Here is a 17,082-nt window from a genome sequence, read left to right as displayed (position 1 = left end):
CCCTCCCCCTCCGTTTTGCGCGTTCACGTGGAGGGGTAGGGGTGTCCCAATTCCCATTATGATGGAAGGGTAGGGGGAAGTGGTAGGGCTATGTACCCCTCCAAACGGAGATTTTTCCGAGGCACACTCCAAACGGAGGGGTACGACAGATATCTCAGAATGCCTTGCAAGACCGGTATTTTCTCCATGAACGAAGTTTTAAAATGTACGAAAACCACTTTATTGTCTATTTTAACGTTGTTTCAATGTGTAGTGGTCATTTTCCTCGTAAAAAAAAAAACCCCGAAAAAAATCGATAGTAGTCAAGGCTTCAGTTACGTGGTTACCGTTGCCAGGCTGAATGCCACTAGCGGTGCTCTGTGGGCAGCCCTGATGATAATCTACAGTGATAACGTTATCAATAATAACTTTGGCAACCTCGCTGCTGGTATTCAGTTACATTGACAGCGTTGTGGGATACAACATGCAGGAATGTCATACACAAATCGAATGTAACGGTAGCATTAGTTTGTCGCATCTGCCTACGTAAGAGGCAGCAGCGACTACTGATGACGTACGCGATTGTCGAAGGGGTGTCCCAATTCGGAGGGGTTGACTTTCGGCCCTACCCCTTGGCGCTCCGTTTCAAGGGGCAAGGGACAAGGGGTAGGGGTATAAAGGAGAAATGCGATTCACCCTTGTAGTTCCTGCTGAGTTCTGAAATCAGTCGCTGAACACATGCACATGCGCGCGCATACACACACACACACACGCACACACACACACAGAGGTACACTCCCTCTGACACAGTTGGTGCATCTGTTGCTAGCGAACTTACAGCTAACATCTGTACAGTTGATACACTGGCTTATTGGGGTGCAGAAACACATATTGCACAAGCAGTTCATTAGTCAAATTTGCACTAATGACACAAGGCGAATATGTACTTCAATTTATATCTGAATACACCTTCAAAGCTTCTATAGAAACCTGCAAGACGAATACTAGACTACATTTCAGTTAATGTTTTAATTGTTTTTATTTGTTTAATTGAATCTTTAAGTCATTTAAAAGTAGTGGTGGTATGTAGAAAATAGGCCTAAGATAAAATAAACACACAATGAACTTATTAACAAATTATGAATTTGCAACACCCTGGCCATCTACTGTATATTAACTGACTGACTTATGTCTGACAGTTTCTGTCACCATTGTGCTCCTGAATGATCACTGTGATAGGTGTACAGCACTGTGATGGATAAAGATTAAGGCTTCTAGTTTTTGTTTACTTTTTAGCATCATCAAAAAAGAGGATCTTTGGCTATTTGTTTAAAATAATTGAATAATAATACTTTATTAATAATAATAACAATAATTAATAATTTGTTCTGTCTTTCTAAATTCTGGGTTGCATAAGCCAGCTGCAGACATGGATTTTTATTCTCTTTTTGACATACAATTTAGATTTTCTTACATGGGTTTAATCCAGAGAAAAAAACAGAATGTCATGCAAAAATTATGATGTACATATCACATTTATGATATTTAAAAACTGCTGCAACCCATTGTCTACTTTTAACATCAGTGAAACTGGTCAAAGTTTACTTTCTTAAACTTTCTTAAACTTCCAGCAGTACAGCAGTACTCTAAGACAGAACCCCAAATTTCATCCCACACTGCTGATGTTTTGAATTTTAAATGTTAGCTCTGCTGATTTTGAAGACTGTGCCACCAAAATTAGACCAATATGGCATAAGATACAGGATCTGTTAAATAATTAAATGAAGTGAGAGCAGCATACAATCAACTCATCTTTGAAAACAGGTGCTCCATACCATTCACAGGCTGGTGGACTTGATAGTTCCACCTGTACACCAGCAACATATGCTACCATAAAATAACAGTACTGTTAGCTTTGCTTGTTGTAATGATAAATTATTTTGCTCTGTTCTGTGTCTAGATGATCAGTGAAGGTGTAACCTCCATCATGATAGATTATGTTTTTATCACCTACTCTTTAGACTGTGCTTTTTCATATATTTAAAGGACACGGTAAAGGGACGTTGTTTATTTATGCCTCATGTTTGTGCAGTATTAAATGAACATACTTTCTTTTCTCTGGCAGCCATCTGTCTTTTCCTCTTCACCTGGCTTCGAGCAATGCTTGCAAACTTTCGTGCCACAGTCCTGGGACGACGGATTGGGATTGAATGTCTCTCTGCTCCCTCTACAGGAGGGACAATCTCTATAGCTGTGATGCACTCGTCACCAGTCTGCTTTGTCACAATCTTTATCTTGGACCACTTGGAAGTGGAGTTGGTCTTGGGCTCAGCAGGATTGACTGTTGCTGTGGCAACTGGGTTGTGATTTGCTGCAGCCTGTAACAAACCAAAGAGATTTTTTTTATGGAACTTTTATAGCCAGTGTGACCTGTCATATGGTTCACCTTCAGTGCATTATGTCAGACAAATCTGGAATTAAAACTCATTGATTACAGTCATTGTGTACCAAAACAAAAGTGCCAGAATGCCCATCCAGAAAGTATATAGTATGATTTGTTTTTTTGGTGTTACATTTTCTGAAATGGGTATGTTCCCTGTTCATTGCGAGTACCTTGTATGTGACAGTTAACAGAAAGTGGAAAATGAAAGAACAAACAACAAAAATAAATGACTCAAAGCAAGAAATCCATGTGCATAAAGAACTATGTAGAAATTAAAACGAAAATGCAAATCCCTTCCAACACATTTTTGGTTGTTCGCATATTCCTGTCATTTTAGATAAATAGAGATTCACCAGGATTTAATGAGTTTCATTTATGATAAAATGTAATCATTACAGGAAAAAAAATCCCTCTTGCACTACACTGGAGGGACTGGAACACTTAACAAAGGAAACCTCAATGGGCTGATTTAAGTCCTGCTTATCAGATTGATCCCAGTTTGTGCAGGTTATTGACGATTCCTCCATGCCCACCAAAGTTAGACGAAGTTCGACAGGGAACTGTGCTTGGACTATGGGACAAGTCTGTGAATGGCCTTGAACTATGCTTCCTTTGGGCAATATTATTTGGAAACACTTTTTAAATTTCCATTGCTATGCAGATATTAACCAGTTATATTTATCAATGAGGCAAGATGAAGCTAATCAGTTAACTAAACTTCATGTTTAAAGGATGTAGGATGTTAAGACCTAGATGACTGGTAACTTTCTGCTACTAAACTTGGAGAACAATGACTTACTTTGTATCATTGCAAAAATCAGGCACATTCTGTCTCAAAAAGTTGCAAAAAATTTTTTGGTCTCTGCATTTGTTACTTCCAGGCTGGACTCTTGCAATTCCATACTATCAGGCTACCCCCCATAACATGCTAAAGACTCTCCGGCAGATCTAGAACACTGTATCATGTGTTCTGACAAAAAATAGGAAAAGAGATCATATTTCTCCTGAGCTATTCTCTCTGCACTGGCTCCCTGTAAAATCTAAATTCTTCTCCATAGATGCAGAGCCATCAAAGGTCAAGCAGCATCATATCTTGAAGAGCTCATAACCCCCTACTACCACACATAAACACTCAATTCCCATATTGCAGGCTTAATTGTAGCTATTTCCAAAAGCAGAATTGGAGCCAGAGCCTTCAGCTATCAAACTCTTCTTACCATGTTCCAGCCCTGGTCTGGAGGACAGACACTCTCTCCATGTTTAAGATTAGGTTTAAAGTTTCCTTTTTGACAAAGCTTATAGTGAGGGATAAGCCCATAGTCATGCTGTTATGTGCTTAGACTGCCAGGAGACTTTCCATGAAACATCAAGCTCCTCTCTCCTCCATTCTCTGAATGCTATTAACTTGGCTTCCTCCCCAGAGTCTTTGTGCTTTCTCATCTTGCAGGTTCCTATGGATTATGGCTGTGCCATGGCCCTGCTTGATGCCCAGCGCAACTATCATAATTATTAGTCATATTCCTATTACTACTATATACATTACATTATATACTATATACATACATTTGGAAACACCCTTCACACCCCTTCACTTTCTCAACATTTTGTTATGTTACAGCCTTTTTCCAAAATGGATTAAATTCCTTTTTTGTCTCATCAGTCTACACACAATACCTGATAATGACAAAGTGAAAAAGGTTTATTAGAAAATTTTGCAAATGTATTAAAAATTTAAAAAACTGAAATATTTCAAGTATTCACACCCTTTACTCAGTACTTTGTTGAGGCACCCTTGGCAGTGATTACAGCCTCAAGTCTTCTTGGGTATGACGCTACACATTTGGCACACCTGAAAGTAGAGTATTTCTCCCATTCTTCTCTGCAGAATCCTCTCAAGTTCTGTCAGGTTAGATGGAGACCGTCACTGCACAGCTCTTTTCAGGTCTTTCCAGAGATGCTGAATCGAACTGAAGTCTGGGGTCTGGCTGGGTCACTCAAGGCCATTCACAGACTTGTCCCAAAGCCACTCCTTCATTGTCTTGGCTGTGCTTAGGGTCGTAGTCCTGTTAGAAGGTAAACCTTCGCCCCAGGCTGAGATTCTGAGCACTCTGGAGTAGGTTTTCATTAAGAATCTCTCTACACTTTGCTCCCTTCATCTTTCTCTTGATCCTGACTAGTCTTCCAGTTCCTGCCACTGAAAATCATCCGTACAGCATGATGCTGCCACCACCATGCCTCACTGTAGGGAAGGAATTAGCCAGGTGATGAGAGGTGCCTGGTTTCCTCCAGGCATGACGCTTGGCATTCAGGCCAAATAATTCAATCTTGGTTTCATCAGACCAGAGAATCTTCTCAAAAGTTTCTCATGGTCTGAGAGTCTTTTAGGTGCCTTTTGGCAAACTCCCAGCGGGCTGTCATGTGCCTTTTACTGAGCGGACGATTCTGTCTGGCCACTCTACCATAAAGGCGTGGTTGGTGGAGTGCTGCAGAAGTGGTTGTGCTTCTGGTAAGTTCTCCTATCTCCACAAAGGAACACTGAAGCTCTGAAAATCAGAATTTGTGAGTGAGTGTGGGTGCTTGGTGAATGCAGGCTCACTGACTTTGGTATAAATTTGATCTGGAGGTAACCTGAATTTAGTTCTGTGGAATTGTTGGTGTAAGGTTGAAGTTCTAGAAGAGAAAAAAAAAGAAGTGCCATTTCAAGGGGACTGAATATTCTTTTATTCATTTCAAAATTAGCAAAAAGTAAATAATATAAGACAAAATAAGACATATATGTAGCCAGGTGAACTCAGGTCAGAGGGGTTTTTGAGCTGTTCACAATGTACAATATGATTTATTTGTGGAATTAGCACTGTAATAGCTGTTTGTTGTTGAGGTGGTGCTGTCACTTTAAGATCAGTTTATAGGCAATTCATGTGAGAGTCTGTTGCTCCTGCGAGATTTTGAAAACATGGAAGTGTCAACGATGGAGTAAGTAACGTGTGTTGAGGTGTGTATTTTGGCCGATCTGTAGGAAAAATATCCCTATAAACGTGATCAATTTCAAAGAATGGTGATCAGTGTTAGTAGTTAAGAATATAATTAAGCTAACAGACTAAGGTTGATGATTGAATTTGTATGTGCGCTGATTCATAGAGATTGAAAAAAAACATGGTAGATGTGATATCCCCACTGCGCTGAGAGCAACACTGAACAGTGGGGCAGCGAAAGTGGCAGTAAAATGAAATACACAGAAGAATTTAATCATATCATAATTGGGTATGCTGACAATTCAATAAAACCTTCTATTTTGTATGATTCTGCCTAATCTAGATGGGAGATGAAAGTCTGTGTCCCGTGTGTGTGTTTTGGCAGGCAGGCTGCGCACAAGAGTGAGAGTGAGTTCAAATTTATTCATGTAAAAATGTATTTTGAGCTCCTTAAAGGGTGTTTGCTAAAGTATACTCTGTTCATTATTGTATATTTACTGGTGAATTGATGTATTTCACTGCAAGGTAACTTTGCAGGTTGTGTGGTTTAATAACCATGTCAAATCAAATCAAATCAAATCAACTTTATTTATATGGCACTTTTCATACTTTATAGTAATACAAAGTGCCTCGCAGGGGTTAAAAACAACAACATTATAGAACACTGTGACCCCAAACCTCCACCCCCCCAAATATACACAGAGATACACAATTACATACAGTCATGCACATACATGGACAGACATACATACCCACACACACAAACTTACACACACCCACATACATACACTAACTGTCGCTGAGGAGACATGGCTGGGCACCGAGAACCGAGGTGAGGAAGAAGCTACCTTTGGGGGCCATGCACACCGAGTGGAATCATGGTCCATGACTGCGGGGGCGCTGACACAGGGACCACCCCAGCCCAGGCAGGCAGGAGGCTCCACACCAAGGTGTAAAGCTCTCTAGCTTACCTGGGCCAGGGCCATCCACGGAACAGCACCCCCATCGGTGAACCAGAATCAAATCCCGGTGTGGTAGGCCCCCAGGAGGAAACACTGGAAAATGAGGGGCTAGAACAGTAAAATAAGATAAAAGGTATAGAAGCTAAAACTGAGAATAAAACAGTAAAATGTATAAAATAGACCATAAGTAATGACTAAAACAATTGAGGTAACACAATAAAATATATATATATTACCAATTGAGGTAACACAATAAAATATATATATATATATATATATATATATATATATATATATATATATATATATATATAATATTAGAAAATGTAAGAATAAAGGTCAGCTTAAGAAATTATAACTAGCTAAATGAGTCAGTTAAAAGCCTGATTAAAAAGATGGGTCTTGAGCCTCTTTTTAAAAACACCAACATTCTCTACGGCCCTGAGGCTCTCCGGCAGGCTGTTCCACAATCGGGGGCCATAATAACTGAATGCCGCCTCCCCATGTGTTCTAGTTCCGATTTGTGGTATCGTTAAAAGGCCTGCACCGGAGGACCTCAGGGTCCGCGAGGGTTGATACGGTAAAAGTAATGCAGATAAATAAGAAGGCCCAAGATCGTTAAGACACTTAAAAACTAGTAAAAGAACCTTAAAATCGATCCTGAAGTGCACGGGGAGCCAATGCAGCGATTTTAAAACAGGTGTTATATGCTCCCGCCCTCTGGTCCTCGTCAGCACTCGTGAGTTTTGTAATAATTGTAAGTTATACATGCTCTTTTTGGGAAGACCAGAGAGCAGGGCATTACAGTAATCTAAACGACAAGTGATAAAAGCATGCATCAGCACCTCCGTACTGGTCTGAGAGAGGAACGGGCGGACTCTGGCTATATTCTTAAGATGGTAAAAACCTATCTTTGTTATGTTTTTGATGTGTGGAATAAAAGTGAGCTCAGAGTCAAAAATCACGCCCAGATTTTTTACTGATTTTGAGGGTTTAAAATCCTGTAACTTTGGTAAAAGTTTCTCTCTCTGGCCTTCAGGACCAATGACTAAAACCTCAGTTTTGTCCTGGTTGAGCTGTAGGAAGTTTGCTGCCATCCATGACTTGATGTCTAAAATACAGTTAAAAAGGGCATCAATTGGCCCTGGGTCATCAGGAGACACGGCGATGTACAGTTGCGTATCATCAGCATAACTATGAAAGTTGATGCCATGCCTCCTGATGACGTCCCCAAGGGGCAGCATGTAAAGATTAAAAAGAGTTGGACCTAAAATTGAACCTTGGGGAACCCCACACTTTATCTTATGGGTTCCTGAGGAACATGTATCCATACTTACAAAGAAACTTCGATCAGTGAGGTAGGATGTGAACCAGTTAAAAACAGTACCAGAGAGGCTCACCAGGTTCCTCAGTCTATTTAATAAAATGTGATGGTCTACTGTATCGAAGGCGGCGGTTAGATCCAGTAGAACCAAGACTGTGAGTTTATGATTATCTAAATTACACCTGATGTCATTTAAAATCTTTAAAAGTGCTGTCTCTGTGCTGTGGTTCATCCTAAAACCAGACTGATGAGTCTCTAAAATATGTTTCGAGAGTAAAAATTCATTTACTTGATGAAAAACAAGTTTTTCTAAAATTTTACTTAAAAATGGCAGGTTGGATACAGGCCGGTAGTTATTTAAAACATTGGGGTCTAAATCACTCTTCTTCAGAAGGGGCCTCACCACTGCCGTTTTAAAGGAGGTGGGGAAGACACCCGTCTGGAGAGAGCAATTGACCAAATACAGCAGCTGTTCCTCAAAGAATCCATAAAGTGTTTTAAAAAACGGTGTGGGAATTGGGTCTAAAAGGCAGGTTGTGGGCTTTACCTGGGAGAAAACTCGACTCAGTGTCCTTGCATCAACCAGGGCAAAACTCTCCAGTGTTTCCACAGGTCCAAGCAATGATCCAGGTGTTAAAAGCTGTTGAGATAAAAGACTGGATCTTATGTCATTGATTTTTCTTCTGAAATGGTCTGCAAAATCCTCGCAAAGGGCGTTATCTGGTGTCTTGGAGGATCTTTTAAAATTTTTGTTTGTTAAAAGATCAATTGTGGAGAATAAAAATTTGGGATTATTTTTATGGTCATGGATTAGGTTTTGGAAGTGAGAGATTCTTGCTTGTTTGACTGTGTTATTGTAGATTTTGAGGTGTTGACGTAGTATTTCATAGTGAACTGTCAACTTTGATTTCCTCCATCTCCTTTCAGCATTCCTGCATTCCCTTTTGAGTTTTTTAATTTCCTCAGTTCTCCATGGAGGTGTGGGTCTTGTTTTGATTGTTTTAATTACAAGTGGAGCCACTGAGTCCAGTGTTGACTTTATTTTATTGTTAAAGTTGTCAGTGATAAAATCACAGGGTGCTGGTAAAATTTGGGAGTGCTCTGTAAGATCTGGATAAAATTTGCAGCCACTTCAGAAGTTAGGTAGCGTTTCCTCACTGTTCTCACAGGGGCCTCCCGCTGATTAAAACTGGTGATTGTAAAAAACACACAGAAGTGATCAGACACAGCCAGGTCCACAACAGAGGGCGCACCAACCGACAGACCATAAGATATAACGAGGTCCAAGGTGCGCCCCCTGATGTGGGTCGGCTGCGTCACGTGTTGCTTAAAATCAAGGCAGTGTAAAAGGTTTAAAAATTCTCTGGACATTGAGTCTGAGGGAAAGTCCATGTGTAGATTAAAATCACCGGATATTAAAATTCTGTTAAAAGAGGTATGAATAATTGATAAGAGCTCAGAAAACTCACTAATAAAAGAAGTAGAATACTGAGGTGGTCGATACACAGTTATACAGAGGATCGGTGGGCTGCTAAAAACGAAGGCATGGTATTCAAATGATGAGTAGCTGTTAAAATTGACTTCGTTCATGTGCATGTTGGTTTTTGTGAGTGAAGCAGTACCGCCCCCTCTTTTGCACCCCCTGGTTGAAAATAAAAAGTTAAAATTGGGTGGGGAAGCCTTGGTGAGAACAACAGGTGCGTCAGTGCCAAGCCACGTCTCCGTAAGGAGAATGCTGTCCAGGTTATTATCTAAAATTATGTCATTTATAATAAAAGATTTGTTTAAAAGAGAGAGCACGTTCAGCACAGCCATTTTAACATCTTTGCTGAACTTGCGCTCATCACATTTTTCCAGTGGAATGTTAAAAACCCATTTTGATCTAAAAGTAGCCCTGGGTCTCCTATGTCTGTGTGAAATTATGGTTTTGATTGTGTAAAGTGAGGGAGGGGCGTGGGCGTGTATGATGTAGGTGGGGGTGGGTGAAGGTGAGTGTGAGTGTGGGTGAGGTGCAGAGGGCGTGTGTATGGGTGTAGTGAGTCAGGAGGTGATTGTGGTGCAGGACCGGACTGTCAAGTCAGTGTTTACTGATAAAAGCCGTGACCCCTCCTGGTTTGGGTGTAGGCCGCCTGTTTTAAAAAGGTGGGGTCTGTTTAAAAAAGCGATAAAATTGTCCACATATGGAATACTTTTTCCCAGGCAGAATCCCTTTAGCCACAGGTGCAGCTGGCGGAGGCGACTGGTGGTGACGTCACCATAGCGCGGCGGGGGAAGCGGGCCGGAAATAACCAGTCGCTTCCCCGTGTCCAGCATGCGGTCCACCATGGACCTGAAATCCCGCTTGAGGATCTCGGATTTCTGGTCTCTGAGATCACTGATGCCGGCCTCCAGGACCAGCGTGGAGGCTGAGCTGTGCTGAGCACACAACTGGAGGGCGGAGGACTCAACCTCCTTGACGCGGGCTCCGGGGCGGCAGAAGGTCCGACCATCACGTACCGACACGTGTCTGACCATCGAGGTCCCGACGACCAGCACAGAGGGGGTGCGCTGCTCCACGGGCTGCCTGGAGGTGCGCCGATGGCGGGGCGAGACCCAGGGTTGGTGGCGCCGGCCTGCGGTTGCTCCTGGCCGAGATGGAGAACAGGGGCCAGGCTGGACACGCGGATCCCGGTTGCTGTGCTGGCGAGAGCCACGACCAGCTGGGTGGACAGGTCGCGGAGGCGAGCTGGAGCACGCCCCCATGGGAGGGAAATCCTGCAGGCTCAGGATCTCGTACCTGTTCTCCAGCGGTAGATCCGGAGGCGGAGGAGGGGGAGATGGACGGGCCCCGGCGCCTCTGGTCACTGCTGACCAGGATTCCCTCGCCTTGAGTGGCGTTGAGCTCACCGGTGCTGGAGCCGCCGCTCCATCCTCCCTGATGGAGCACTGCCACTCCGGGGGGCGAAGACAGGAGGTGGAGGGTGCTGATGGCTTGGGCTTGGCGCCCTGGTAGAGCCAGCGGAGCTCGGCGAGTGCTGGTGCCGGAGATCTGGTGGTAATGGAGCCGGTCCACGGCAGGGTGGTGTTGTCCGCGGCCATCATGCTCCGGTTACCAGCGCCGCATGCCCTCATGTGGGCGATAACTTTTGATTGGGTCAAGGCGACGGTGGAGAAGTCCATAAGGATTTTGTCCCTCTCCTTGAGGTCTGCCTTCAGGCTAGAGACGTTGTCCCTCAGTTTTGAGAGGGTGGGGAGACAGGACTCACAGACCGCCATCATGCTGCCGGCTGTGCCGAGGATCCGTCACCCCGGAACGCAGAACCACCACAGGGAGGAGGTGAGTTAAATCCCACTAAGTTAAAAGGTTTTATAAAAAGCTTAAAATTACTATTACCTAAAATTACTGTGGGTTTAATAAACACCAGAGTCAACGCAGGAAACGAGCGTTGCGTCCTGCTGCGGCGGAGTCGCGTTTAAATGTCATGTGTGTTGTATTTCTATGTGGTTTTGTAGAAATCAGCCACTACTGTTGTCTTAGGGTAGCCAACTTGATGTCATAAGTTCATTGAGTTGAGCTTTCACTAGGGAAAGTGTGTTCATTAAGTACGGACAGGGAAAATAGTACCGCTGTGTTGTGTTATCACTGCAAGTTTATTTTCAACTCTCAAAATTACAGTTAATGCTGTTCTTCACTCAGGAAAGTTGGGGAATAAAAGACCCACAAAAAAAAAATAATAATAATATTACTATGTCTGTTCCCATCATTCATCACCCGGCCACACATTTTGGTGTCAGAAGTGGGATTCCCCTGTTAATTTTGAGGTTATAGTTGGATAGGGACAGTGAGTATCTAGACTAGTTCGGCCGGCGGCTGGTGTTACAGGATGAGAGGGTCGCCTGCATCATCACCACGGATTGCTGTAGGAGAGAACTGCCTGACGTCGCTCCTTGGAACTGCTAGACAGACAGGTGTCACAACTGGTGTTGTTCACACTGTAGAGGGGTTTACAGAAGAGGTGGAACGGTCAATGAGAACAAGGGGCCTACGTAGTGAGGACCAGATAGACTTCACCCTCTCACTGTTAAAGGGTTCAGCCCTAGAGGAGATCAAACTATGTATGGGGGTACAGACTAAGCAACCCAGTGATCTGTTCTCATACTTGAGGGAAGGTTTTAGAGAGAAGCGCACTACTCCACAACTGTTACGTGCCTTCTATGCACGCAGGCAAGTAGATGGGGAAGACTTGCAGGATTATTCACATGCTGTCTCTCAGATGCTTAATTCTGCTCTCCAACAGTCCCCTAATGCAGTAGCTGATGCACAGCTCGTGCTCGGAGACCAGTTCATTGAAGGGGTGCGCGACTCCACCCTTTGGTGCAAATTGTGTAGGCTTGTTAGAGAGAAGCCTGGGTCTAATCTGTTTGATGTACGAGAGGAGGCAAAGATGTGGGCTCTTGAAGACCGCCCCTGCAGCACAAATGTGGCAACAAACAGAAGCCTTGTAGGCGGTGGTACAGACGAGGTCTCAGAAAGGACACATTTGACCAGTAATGTACAGCCTGACTTGGCAGTGACTCTGCAAGAAGTAATCAAAATAATTACCCAGCAGAGTTAAGCTATTGGTGAACTAGCCAATGCAGTCCATGTCCTCACTATGCAGAAGGCCAGCTCTGAAGGTGGCAGTAAGGGTGGTAGACCTAAAATCCAGCCCAAGTATACTGATGATGGTCAGCCAATCTGTCTGCAGTGTGAAGGGGTTGGACATATGGCTAGACATTGTACTAACACCACGCAAATCAGGATGTCAGCCTCCTGATACACCTAGTTATACAGTACAGGGAAACAGGGGCCCTCAATTGCAATGAGCCGGGCAATGCGAGGCAAGTCAGAAGGCTCAGAGAAAACCCTAACCAAAGAGCATTTTCTGGAACATGCTGTAGGCCAGTGCCCTGAAGTAGACATCTCGATAGGCGGTGTCCCTCTTAGGTGTTTGCTGGACACAGGAAGTAATGTAAGTACTTTGATGGAAAGCTTTTTCAGAGATCACTTCCACGGAGAGGATGAGGATATGTATTGTACAGCGAAATGGCTTAAAATAGCAGCAGCCAACAAGTTACCACTACCTTACTTAGGCTACGTTGAGATGGCTTCCTAATAATCAAGGATGACACCACAGAATCAGATTAATCTCTACCTGGCATTATTGGGATGAACATAGTTAAATTCTACAGTCAGTTGGCACCCTCAGAGGTTGACACAACTCTAAGGGGGAAGTTGGACACGGTTTGGAGGGAGGTCTTCAATAGAGAACAAGAGGCAGAGCTTGTGGAAAAAATGTCCACAGCTCGTGTGGCAGGCAGACACAAAGTGCATGCACCGCTTCATCGATTGCTACAGGACTTCAGAGGCTGTCTGATCGTGACACCAGCATACTGCTTGAGGCAGGGAATACACCACTGCCTGGTTGGTTGATGGTTGTCCCTACTGTGGTATCATCTAACAGTCCTGTGTTTCTGGTCCAAGTGATTAACTTCTCGCAGGAGGATGTCTGACTGCCTCCTAAGACCAGGCTAGGTGTTCATAACTAGTGTTAGTGTGTTGAGGGTGACCCCTATGAGGTGAAGTTTCAGCGTATTTCCACTAACCATGAGGAAGTGACTCTTAATCGGAAAGATGGACCAGGATCTAACAGTGACATGCAGCAGGCAGAGCTGGGAGTGCGTCTGATGAAGTATGCAGATGTGTTTGCAGTTCATGACGAGGACCTGGGGTATACTGATCAGGTGAAACATGAAATCCCTGTGGGGGATGAGACACTGGTCTCCCAACTGTACCGGCGTATACCACCTAATCAGTACAAGGAGATCAGGGAAAATATTTCTGAACTGCTGAGAGAAGGAGTGATTCAAGAGAGTTCAAGCTCCTATGCTTCACCAGTCGTTTTGGTACGCAAGTCCGATGGAAGTCTGAGACTGTGTGTAGTCTACAGGAGGCTGAACTCAAAGGCCAGGCATGACACGTTCCCGCTACCATTCATTTATGAAAGTCTGGATGCTCTGAGTTGTGCCTAATTCTTCTCAACAATTAACCTCACGAGCGGATACCACCAAGTTGCAGTCCATGAGAAAGACAGGAACAAAACAGCATTTACTACGCCATTCGGCCTGTATGAGTACCTAAGGATGCCCTTTCTTTCCCTTTAATATTACTGTGTCTGTTCTGATCATTCATTACCGGGCCACATATATTACTACTAAACTGATTCCTTTGTGATGTTCAGTTATTCCTTTTACTAGAGGTATTTGAGCCTTGGAGAGAAGTTTTGAAGAAGTAATACCTTTGGCATGTTGCGGTATACTAATTGTTTACATGTTGATTACTGTATATAGATTTGGGTTAAGAGCCTATTGATAGTGATGTTACAGTTACAAGTGCATATAGCTAAATGAGAAACAAGATGACATTACCATAGCATTTTCTTTATTGTAAATTAAGTAAACTGATTTAAAGAACTCAGGACGTTTCAGTTGCCTAGCCCTCCTACATATATTAAAGGGGGTTGAGATCACACATTTAAGAACTGTGCTGTGATTAAAAGGACTTTTATCACCCAGTCCTAGTATGTTAATGTAATACATGTAAGTGTTTGTCAAATTCTAAGTTACGACAATGATTGAATTTAAGCTGCTGTTATTGTAACCAAATAATGTGATGAAATAATGGGAATAAAAGTGATAGAATCAAGTACAAGGTTTTGCAAGCTGAGCTAAGTCAATGAAAATGATTTGGGTCAAGAATCAAGCAACTCATGTTCAAGTAAGCAACAGCCAAAAATGAGGAAGTCATGTAAACACTTAAATGAGGAAGTCACATAGGCTGTAACTAGTGGGTTATACCAAACCATGGGAGGGGCCAGAAGCTTAGTGGAAAATCACCAAAAAAGGACATGCACCAGAGGATGTAGGGTAGGTGCTCGGATGTAGGTAATTAAAAAGTGTCTCCTTGTCATCTGGTCAGTTGTAGGACTGAGAATCGGACCCTCGGAGGTGGTTCAGTACTGTATGGACAGGGGTGACTTGGGATGTTAACAGTATGCATACTGAAGGTGTATATTTTGCACTGAATTGTATTTAAAAGACTGGAATTACTTCATTATGTTTCATTATGTGCACCCAATGCAAAAATGGCAAAATAAAACAAAATAAAATCTGTGAGATGAATCCATGCAATAAAAAAACCCTTAATTTCATTGTAATGGAATCTTGGTTTATGTCAAATAAAACGAATAAATAAATAAAACATAAAACACTAGTACTTTTTGGATGTTGCATTAATTGTTGTGCCAAGCAAAGAGAATTTTCTGAACAGTTTGGGTATAGAGAAATGTGTGTTCTTGTATGCTAAATTGGATCTCTGCATGAAGAGCTACTTGGCTCTCGTTTTCTGTTTTTTCCAAAAAGAGTTTTGAAATTTTTGTAAAAAAAAAATTTAAATGACTGAAAATGGAGATCATGTAAAAGTGGCATTAGCTATTAGCAGTTCCTGTTTGCACTGTACTCATGGATGTACCGACAGGTATCACTAGATTACTTTGATACTGAAAAAAACTTAAAATGTGCTATTCTCAGACAAGTTCTGAAGTGTCTTTGAAAGGTTCTGACAGTTGGCTGAAATATTTTACATGTGAGTTACACAATGAGAATTTTTGTCACACATCTGAGAATTATGAAGATAATTTGTGTAGCAATCAATCTTGAGACAGTAGGTTTAAAATGATAATAATTGAAACCTTGGCAGCTCTCTTCTGTGCATATGTGGTTAGAAACCTTACAAGGAAAGTTGGCAAATGTATGTGTTATTTTTGATGTAGGGAATTTTGTAAACCCCAGGAAATGAAGCAAACTCACATATATACCAACCTCAGATATCAGCTTGTTGGTGTTGTCCTTTGGTTCTGTGGGTGGAATAAAAGCTGTGGACGAATCATTGGAGCTCTCTTTTTCCTAGATAGATAGATAGATAGATAGATAGATAGATAGATAGATAGATAGATAGATAGATAGATAGATAGATAGATAGATTTACACAATAGAACAATAATACAGTAACAAACTATGAATATTTGTATATACACTGAACAAAAATATAAATGCAACACTTTTGTTTTTGCTCCCATTTTTCATGACCTGATCTCAAAGATCTAAAACATTTTCTATGTAAAGACATGAAGCTGACACACTGCTGTAGTGCAGTTGTCCACTGGCCACGGCAGTCTACTACATGTCGAAGTATCCTTAGACAAGATACTGAACCCCAAATTGCTTCTGATACTGTACCATCGGTGTGTGAATGTGTGTGAATGGATAATGCTTAGCTGCCATGCAAATGTGTGAGTGAATGAGTTAGTGCAGACTTGTGTTGTAAAAGCGCTCTGAGTGGTCGTCAGACTAGCAAAGCGCTACATAAATACAGTCCATTTACCATTTACTGGTGTATGAGTACCTGTGTAAGTCCCGGACTGGGCTGTGAAAGAGCCTGTGGCTGAACTGGCTTTGGTTCCTCCGCTCTGCCATTCTTTACAGCCTCCAGTGCAGTGGTAGTTGAGTCCATACTGAGTTTGGGAGTAGAACGGGGACTGGCCTGAGGACTGGCCTCATTGTTATTGTTCTGCTTTAACAGGTGACTCTTCATCAAGCTGGGTGTCCTGAAAAGAATTACTAAAATGGCAATTGCTTTTTTCATAAAGTACATGTGATTCATATTTATATTTGATATTTAGAAAATCAAACGGGCACATTATATAAATCACAAATGGTTATCAATTATTAATTGCTTGTAATTCTGTGTGCAGCAAATTGTGTTTTGGATTATTTTATGTAGCCTAGGTGGCATGCATCTGTAGCCTCTTTAAAATTGATTGACCCACCTCTTAACTATTTTCCCATGATAGTGACAAACTGCAGATTTACAAAATGCAGGAAAATACTCAGGTCACTGGTGCATTATAAATGATTAGTAAGAGAGTGATGGTTGAAACTGAATCCAGAAAAGACCACACAACTCTACACTAATCGGGTTCAAATATTTTATAATATATATTTATACTATCAGAATATTTTTATTATAATAGTATTGTGCTTTATCAAGCAATCATTGTTTATATAATATATCACTACTGACATTGTGCATTTCGCCATATTGTATACTCTGGAAGATACAAAGCATTTAGATGAACAACAGAGAAATATCATATGCATTAGGAGTGGGTGAGGAAATTTCTTTGATGTAAGTATGATATTTTCTTCTGCAGCATATTTTGGAGGTTTCTGGTTGTGAACAATAAGACAAGTTATGATTTAATAATAATCTCAATCTCAAGAAAGGTTATATGAAAAATAGAAGCTAAAATAGTTATTTTAGTT

The 17,082-nt window shown here is 42.0% G+C and overlaps 1 protein-coding gene across 2 annotated transcripts in view; it reads right to left on the bottom strand.

Moving 5' to 3' along the window:
• The window catches only part of LOC139352073 (muscarinic acetylcholine receptor M4-like), a 108,938-nt gene that overhangs the window by 11,674 nt on the left and 80,182 nt on the right, over nucleotides 1-17,082 (bottom strand). For both annotated transcript variants that reach the window (XM_070994124.1, XM_070994121.1), the window contains 3 exons: nucleotides 16,163-16,364; nucleotides 15,580-15,663; nucleotides 2,088-2,357 (listed from right to left, as the gene is read on the bottom strand). In XM_070994124.1, the coding sequence (XP_070850225.1) occupies nucleotides 2,088-2,357; nucleotides 15,580-15,663; nucleotides 16,163-16,364 (556 nt within the window). The remainder of the gene's footprint in view (nucleotides 1-2,087; nucleotides 2,358-15,579; nucleotides 15,664-16,162; nucleotides 16,365-17,082) is intronic.

This window comes from Chaetodon trifascialis, chromosome 24 (assembly GCF_039877785.1).
Source record: "Chaetodon trifascialis isolate fChaTrf1 chromosome 24, fChaTrf1.hap1, whole genome shotgun sequence".
In the NCBI taxonomy this organism is placed as follows: domain Eukaryota; kingdom Metazoa; phylum Chordata; class Actinopteri; order Chaetodontiformes; family Chaetodontidae; genus Chaetodon; species Chaetodon trifascialis.
The sequence above is the reverse complement of the archived record's forward strand: the minus strand, read 5'-3'. Positions and strand labels throughout refer to the sequence as shown.